This window comes from Chiloscyllium plagiosum, chromosome 7 (genome assembly GCF_004010195.1).
Source record: "Chiloscyllium plagiosum isolate BGI_BamShark_2017 chromosome 7, ASM401019v2, whole genome shotgun sequence".
Lineage (NCBI taxonomy): Eukaryota > Metazoa > Chordata > Chondrichthyes > Orectolobiformes > Hemiscylliidae > Chiloscyllium > Chiloscyllium plagiosum.
In genome coordinates this window covers 17,847,754-17,856,796 of record NC_057716.1, presented here as the reverse complement: position 1 = coordinate 17,856,796, position 9,043 = coordinate 17,847,754, and the positions used below count along the sequence as shown (strand labels likewise).

At 36.5% G+C, this 9,043-nt stretch overlaps 1 protein-coding gene across 12 annotated transcripts in view; it reads right to left on the bottom strand.

The window, feature by feature from the left end:
* Window positions 1-590: 590 nt before the first annotated feature.
* Window positions 591-9,043, bottom strand: part of hdac4 (histone deacetylase 4) — a 492,096-nt gene continuing 483,643 nt past the window's right edge. For all 12 annotated transcript variants that reach the window (XM_043693112.1, XM_043693104.1, XM_043693105.1 and 9 more), the window contains 3 exons: window positions 6,644-6,728; window positions 4,460-4,610; window positions 591-4,248 (listed from right to left, as the gene is read on the bottom strand). In XM_043693112.1, the coding sequence (XP_043549047.1) occupies window positions 4,209-4,248; window positions 4,460-4,610; window positions 6,644-6,728 (276 nt within the window). In that variant the 3' untranslated portion in view covers window positions 591-4,208. The remainder of the gene's footprint in view (window positions 4,249-4,459; window positions 4,611-6,643; window positions 6,729-9,043) is intronic.

Below are 9,043 nucleotides of genomic sequence, written 5' to 3'. Positions count from 1 at the left end.
ATTGGCAAGAAGAAGGCTAAGAGGGGATTAGATAGAGACATACAAGATGATCAGAGGATTAGATAGCGTAGACAGTGAAAGTGTTTTTCCTAGGATGATGACGTCAGCGTGTACGAGGGGGCATAACTACAAATTGAGGGACGATAGGTTTAAGACAGATGTCAGAAGCAGGTTCTTTACGCAGAGAGTGGTAAGGGCGTGGAATGCACTATCTGCTAATGTAGTCAACTCAGCCACATTAGGGAGATTTAAACAATCCTTAGATAAGGACATGGATGATTTTGAGATGGTGTAGGGGGAATGAGCTGAGAATAGTTCACAGGTCGGCGCAACATCGAGGGCCAAAAGGCCTGTTGTGCGCTGTATTGTTCTATGTTCTAAGAGCTTGCAATGGTAAGGCTTCATTAATTACATTTCCAATTTTCAAATTGATATTTGAACTGTATTCTGAATGTAGCAGCCAGTTAATAATGTTTCTTAATTGAAGACATTTTCTCTTGATTTTACTACCCCTTCACTTTTCAGTTCAATTGGGAATTAGCAGCAGAGCTTCAAAAATTCACCAAGGAATGAAGACACACCTTTAAATGTAATGTTGTAATTAGTTTTATTTACACCACAATAGCAAGTTGTCATAATGTGGTACAAAATACTGGACTCCTAATAAAGTCAAAAATGAAGTCTGTACTGTCAAGGAGATACACCGTTGGTCAGTCTGAGAGTCTGACCCATTTCAACAGGCAAATGAAGACCATCAAAAGCTACCACAATAAGGCTATCACCAATAAAGTAGGTCCATACAATAATTGATTGTGGCTAAAATACAGAAAATCAGTCCACTGGTACTGATAACAATGGTGGTGTCATTTTGAATGTGGATAGGTACAAAGAAGGTTAAAATATAATTACAACTTCCATTACTACATACCTGAAATAAAAGTTTTTGGGTGATCAAACTTTAAAATCCATCTCACTCATTTTTCATCCCCTCAAACTGGAAAAGAAAACAAAAGGCGCCTCCACTATGGAGCACAAAATGTAATACACCGTAACGTGATACTTTGCAGTCAATATCAAAACACGGAGGAAAGTGAGGCTGACAGGTAGCCATCGCTCCTGCTTCGTAACTACAATACCGCCCCCAAAAAACCTCTCTTAGTAAATATTCATCCACATCGATCACAATACACAACTGCTAAGTGGATTACCGCTACACAATTTATGGTGGCAGAGATAAAGAACAGCTGCGCTGAAAGGTTAACTGTTTATGATCTTAAATACTTAGTCCAGAAAAAAAATGCTAGTCTCAAAAGGGTTGGCCCCAAGAAGACACAGGCAGTTAACAGTTTCACCATTTTTTTGCTGTGTGTTCTTCAAATTTTATATGCAGGTTATGCAATATTCTACTGGTAATGACACAAGTGCTAGATTATTTTTTGTCAAATTTAAGTATCATGTTATAACAGTATTAAAGAGACTGATACTTGAAGATATTTCAATAAGACAGAGGCATCTCTTTCTGAGGTCTACTAATATATTCATCAGAAAAAAAGTCAAAACCTCATCTTCAGATGCCATGAAGAAAGAAAGCGAAACTCGGTAAGCTGCCCTGGAAATAACTTCGCAAATTGCGTGCATACCTGTACAGAACAAATGGTATCTCTGCTTGTGGCACATGCAAGCTCACTATCTTCCATATGAAAAAAACAGTTCAATGCCCCTTAAAAGAAAACAAACAATGGGCCCTCTTAAAACAATGTTTAAATTCACCTTATCAAAAGAAGGAATGAATACATAACTTCCACTTATTTAAAGGAATGTTTAACATCAAGAGTAGATGCAAACAGTTTCTTAAAAGTCACAGAATTGATGTGTTAATTGCTTTGCAATCAAACATACATAATCCTATAGAAAGTGTGGAACACTGTCTTAAAGATTACAGCTGGTTATATTTTATGTTGTGTAAATCTGTTTTAAAACAAAAATACAGTAGTGCCCTTATTCAGTGTTGCCAAACATCTCACACACACACACATGCTCCACATACTCCTCACAGCGCTAAATTCATTAAGCTTCAAGCAACCATTACAAAAGGAGGAATGAAAACCATTTACTCAGAGAAAAAAGTTACTAGTTAATGACCTCCAATGTCAGTTGTCCCATAAATTCCAGAGTGAGCGTGCTTGTGTACATTAACAGATGGCAGGACAGTGCATCTTCCACACTGTAGAGATAATGCTGTTTCACAGCCAAGGCTTCAATCAGCATTAGTCACATTCTGGGGCCAACCCAATCACCTGCAGAATGGAATCAAACATGGGCCCAGGACCAAGCACTTTCCACCCCTGTCAATAGCTGATAAATACAGCTCACAGAACATACTGTAAAAACAGTCAGTCTTTGGAGAAAATCCAAATAACAACCATCCTTCCTTGGTTTCAGAGTGGAGCAACTGAAAACCTTAATGCTAACTTCCCCCTTAGCAAACGGTAGCCTTCTGCAGTGCAACCAGTTACAAATATCAAATATAGTATCACTGTAGTATTACTCATATTTAAATGGGTATGATATCACCTTGCAATACTATTCTTACAAGACTTCATTTATAAATCTACTTAGAACAGATCATATAGTAATATACACCAACTGGAATCATTACACAAAGTTTGAACAAGATCCCTCACTCAAATTACTTTCTCCTGAAAATCTCCAGTACACTCTTTAAGCCGTCAGAAAGCTACATTCCATGTAGGAAAAACAAGGAAAATTAAAATTAGACTGGAACCAAGGTCTAATCACAAGTCATGAAGAGAACAGAAGAATTTCAGAAGTGGGAAAGGTAACTGGAATTCTTACCAAAAAAGTAATTTAAAAAAACAAGTTATTAGGTCTTATGAAACATGGTTTAAAAACTTGTAAGGATTTCTTTATATAAAAGTAGATATTATTTTGTTAAATGGTTTACCAGGAGTAAAAATAAACACAAATAAAAAAAAACAATGATTAAGGTAGTTGCCAAGTGACTTAAACATGTTGGCCGACCACAAACATTCATCGTGAGGTACTCCTCTACGTATCCACAATCCATCTTTTTCCTGTAAGTGCCCATCTAATAAAACTTGATCTAAGAAAACATTTGTACATGATTATCTCCTGTACTATTAACAAATTACCTGGTCTTATCATCAAAAAGCCTCTTGTTGTCTAATGGATATCAGATTATTATTGGTTTATGTTTTCAGTTTCTATTAGAAATGAGGACCACCGAAGTGGAAGTTTGGAAAAAAATCCTGCATCATGCTTTTGAGCAACATTCCAATCTTTAAACGTTTATCTGTTGCAATTCAACCTAACACATGCTTTGTTATTGGTTGATTCCCTATACTACTCTGTTATATAACCCAGCATAAGAATTAAAGCAGGTTTTAATGATAACCTGACAATTTCCAACAGTATATCTGCCACTCTGGGCTGGCAACTACCTTAAAATAGGTTAGGATTTGTTTGGAAAAACAGCAAAAATGGTACTCCAATAGGGTATGAAAATCCAGGCAAAGACTGAATCTTGGATTTGTTTTTTTTGCACGCATGCCAGGAAACACAAGGCTTCTTCACCACCATTTTTCCACATAACAATGGAGGAATCATTTCCACACTTTTAAGGCATTGTTCCTCAATTCAAAATCAGCAACCATCTGTTGATAAAAAGGCACAAACGCTCATGTCTTCATAGGGATTCTTAGAAAACACCCTCTCGGTTCTCTTCCATTCTGGTATAGTCTTTCTTCCCACACTGTAAATGTTCTCTGAATAATTACTGTATGTCACATGATTTTGTTGAGATTACAATCAACGCATCCGGACTTGTAGGTGGCATTAAATCCTTTGCTAAAGGACAAGAACATTAGAAACAGTGGTTGACTGCCTGAGACAGGAGAACTTTTAAGTAGGTAAACTCAGAGCAGAGCTTTGAGATTACAGCTCCTTGGTGACTCTGCCAAAGTAAATGCTGGCTGTCCCAAAGCCTATTTCAGGAATGGACAGAGAGGTAAAAAAATCTTTTACTTTTTTTATTGCCAGCATTTTGCCCAGTTGTCCTTGGATTCTGGAAGAACACCACAGCAGGACACAGGAGATACAGAATGAAATCTTGGCAGAGTTAGAGAAATAAAGATAATGTGTGCAAAAGACAGGACTCCAGCTGGTAACTACATCGGTGGCTCTTCCTCCATGGGCTCATCATCTGGCCTGCAGGAAAGGAAAAGAAAATATGCTAGTAACTTACAAACAGAAAAAAAAACAAAGGTTTCTTAGTCATGTTTCTGAAAATGTCCATACACCAGCAAGTTTGTCATAACAAGTGCTGTTTTCCCAAGAAGCTAACACCATCTCCCAGCTATCAACACAGAAACAAGTCTTGTTGACAATGTCAAAAGTGAGATATTCCTTCCTGTCTCACCTCTTCTCAGCATTAGATCCTTGTTTAACCCCCATTGACAATGAAGCCATTGCTGTCACTGTGTCAGCTTCTTCCTTATCACACTTCTGGGCCTCTATCAGTGAATAGCCCACAGTTGAGGAAAAGCGCTGTAACGACTTCCAGTATTTACCTAACAATGTATAGAAAGGCCATTAATAAACACAAGCCATAATCATCTGCTGATACATGTCTGTTGGTAAAAAAAGACAAATTTAGAAACATTTTACTCAAGAATAAGTTGCTATTTTAATTGAGTTGACACCTCTTCAGTAGCTGATAACTAACTCCCATGCAAACAATTTCAGTTAGTGTCACCAACTGCAATTTTTAGGACTATATTTTCACAGTGGAATAATTGCATTTCCTCTGCTACTGTGGAAAAAAGTCTGATGAATAATAAATACAGGGGAAAATGGTGAAATAATACATATATTCCAATTAACCTGTTCAAAAATATTACAACACACCTCTGGAGTAGGTGGGTCTTGTACCCAGGCATCCTGGCTCAGAGGTAGGGACACTTACCACTACACCTCGAGCCCTTGCAATTAAATTATGTGGGTATGAGTTACAACTAATTGCATTTTGTTTTAACACCACAACTTTCACAAGTATTTCAGGCTCTCACTAATAACCATGTTTTGTCATGTCTGCACATTAAGGATGCATTTAAATGTGATACCGCCTTTTTCTTCACAAATGTATTAGAAGAGGTTTATTTCTAAAATGCTATTTATATGCAGCTGTATTGAGAACTCAAAAACTGCCCTCTAGTGGGGATATTAATTATTTGTCTTGCAATTTATATATATTAAACTAAGCTAACATTGAAAGCCCTTTTGAGACCAATTTGCAAGTACTTTGGTTGGTTTCATTTGATGAATGTGTAACATTTCCTTCCTCTACAATAAATTTTTCCATACCAGGGCAAAAGAAATCTTAGATGCACTGCCAACACCTTCTTAAATAAGCAAGTCTAATCCCAGTTTACAGCAAGAGCTATGCTATGTAAACGAATGGTGCCACAATGACATTCTTTGTTCTATCTAATGTCAAAGTACGTTAGTGCAGGTTGCTATATAAATGACATCACAATACTATTTTATCAGGTTTAGTTTTGACTGTTAACTTAGTGGCATTAAGTAGAGCAAAACTGAAAATGCAGACTCCAATTTAAAGTTTATTGCAGACAGCTCCTGAAAACTGCATCAATACACATTTAGTTGGCTTAAACAACTCAGTTCTCACTCTCACTTTTACTTGCTTGAAAACTGTAAGTTTTAATTTTTCTACAGGGAGAAGTATAAATATTTTTAACAAGTAATTAATTTATTTTCTTCTGCTTTCTTTAATCCTTTCTCCTACCATTGCAAATCATTCTTCTTACGCTCATCCCTGCCAACTTCCCTCAGTTCTGTGTGTTCAGAAATGATGAGACTAGGAGACTTGTGTGGAATGACTGTTGTTTACACTTTCTTTGCTTTCCCTCTGCAAGGAGCTGAAGAGTTTTACCTTGAACAGTCAGCTAAGTTCACAAAATCCACACATGGGAGGTTATGGGCAGAAAACAGATCTTTATGGCTCAAACATTTGTAAATGTAACTCAGGTTAAATAACCATCTGGTTATAGAACTAAAGTATTGATATATTTCCCAATTGCAGATTGCATTTGAAAAGCAAAGTGCTATTTTGTTCAGAAATACTTTAATATTTTTACTTATGTGGTCAAATGCTTTGAACATATCAAATCTCAAGGCTTTAGGTCATACATAAAGAAAACTACCAATGTTTGGGTGCTCACTGAGAATATTCCTTGTAAAATTCTGTGCAGAGTCAAAAGGGTGAGGACTCTGTCTTGTTAGGACACTAAAGGCAACAAGGAAAGGTCTGGGGCTCATTACTCACTCTTCCCGAGTGCAGGAAAACAGAGCTCACTGCCAGATGCTTTATGTGTACCAATATTCAGTGACATTCTCTGTGTGCATTACATCATGACGTTTAATCTGATTTTTTTTCCGTCCAAAGAAAAGGAAAGCTTTGAAGTTCAACAAAAGTGCATCTGACCTACCACTAAATCAAATATCTTAAAAGTTAGTTAATTCAATGCAGTCACTGTAACGGATACAACAGCAGAAAATTGGTATTGTTGTTTTCTAGACTCACTTTGTATTTCGATTACATTTTCAATGGAACGAACAGCATTGGGATTTGGTCTTTGCTGCAACACTTCTTGTGTGAATGGTTCAAGCTGAAGAGAAAAAAATTCAAATCAAACAATTAACTTATTAATGAGAACTACAAAACCTTTTATTCCTTTCTCTTAATGAAGCATAGAATTTTTTTTTCTCAATCTGTTGTGCAAAATTACAAATACACACTAACATATTGAATCTCAATGGGAATCAAAATGTTCTGCAGTGTTGTACTGGAGAGTAAGCAGGGAAGCTGACAGTCAGCAAATTCTAACATGAAAATTGAGTGCTTCAAGTTTTTAGGGTCAACAGAGCCAAGGCTGTAACCCAAACTGCTTTTTTTAAAAAAGAGAAACCAGTCAAATGTACATCTTCACAATACAGATATGAGTTAATTCCTGAAAATGCAAATTCATGCACATGATTTTCAATATCTAATTTTACTCCTTGGGGATGAGTCAGGTTGCATGCAACCACTCTCAAATAGAATTGTTTTTATTCTCTCCTTATTTGAAGCTTTTCTGTACTTGAAAAAGCAATTTAAGATAATAAACTAGGAAGTACAATGCGGAGCACCTCCACTCATATCTTTCTATTGTTGGAGTACTAATGCTCCAATGGTCAGTGCTATTTCACCAACTCCTTTTCCTGCTTTTATCCTTTTTCTCAACTGTGATCTGGACATGCATTTAGGAGCAAAAAAGAACATTTTTGAAAACCATACTACCATAATCATATAAAATACAAATTCCACACATCTAAAAACTCTGAATACACTATTATATTCCAAGAAATTAAAATTAGTTATACACAAGAGACCCTCAACATTTCATGAATGGAGTGTCCAATCTCAATCTTAATGAACAGAGTAGTCTAAAAATTAAACACTATTCTGTGACAGAGATAGAAACAAGACAGAAGCATACACGTTTTGGAACAAAGCTGTTTATTAATAGCCTCACAAAAATAAAGCTGCAGAATGCACTAATATAGTTATAACTTTTAGGTTAATCATTTTGTTTGCTGAGAAAGTAGCACTGTAATAGTCTTACTTGTAAATTGCCAAAATATGAAATGGTTCCAGTTGTGCAGAGAACTTATACTCTCACTTTGCTTAGAGCTGATGGATGTAAGTCAGATGAACTTGAACCATCTCTCACAGTACAGATTTCTACATAGAATCCCCACAGTGTGCAAGCAGACCATTTTGCCCATTGAGTCCACACTGATCCCCAGACTATCCTATCCCTGTAACTTTGCATTTGCCATGGCTAATCCACCTAACCTGCACATCTTTGGACTGTGGGGAGAAACTGAAGGACCCGGAGAAAACATATATAGGGAGAATGTGCAAACTCCACATAGACAGTCGCCTGAGGGTGGATTGAACCTGGGTCCCTGGTGACTGAGACTCAGCAGTGCTAATTACTGAATCACCATGACACCCATCAAATGGCAGCTACCTATCATTTGTACAGAGGTGAAAAGACCTGGGATTATTAAAAATAACTGGAGAATCCCAGAATAGGTACTATCTGAATTTATATAAAGCTTACATATGAATAATAAGTTTATTTGGCTGGGATAAATTCAAACAACTTTGTACTGAATGGGGAAGCTGGGGATGGGGTCAATTGATGAAAGAAGTTAGCTTTTCATTTCTATCTGTTAAGCTGCTCCTCTGTGTGCAATTTTCAGGAAAAAAGGCATAAGAGACATGTGAAAAGTAATGTCAAATCATTCATGCCAATTTAAACTTTGGACTCTGCATGCAATAAACTTGGGCACTTGAGTTTTTATCCATCTAGTGCTTTGATATGTGATAAACTCCTAACTTAATGCCCAAAACCATAGCTTTTAGATGGGGCTTTTTATGTAAAGATTATATAACATTAAAAGTCAACATTCCCATTGTGCCTGTTCAAACTTCTTCACAAAATGTGGATCATATCACTAACATTAATTATATTTCATTCAATTCCTTTTCACAAATCAGAGAGAAAGGAGTCAATCAACACTAGCTTTTTGCCTTATTTGGAGCAGAAAACACTGGTAAAACCTGTCAAGAGTCTCTATAAAACATCTTGTTATTTCTTTTCCAAATTAGTAATTTCATCCAAAGGCATGAAACGTATCCAAGTGCTCATCCATTGACAGCACACCCGAAGACCACAAAATAAACAAATCTACAGATTCATTTCTTAGCTATAATAAGCACATGGTCTGGCAGTTTAACTGTGTGCATGTGTGTATCAAATGTTAGTTTGGTCTGAATTACAGCAGAAATTTGCCATGTTGAATTCAAGTGAGTATTTACAGTTCTTTGAATTATCTGCTATATTCTGTGTCCCCATAATTCTGGTAGAAGCCC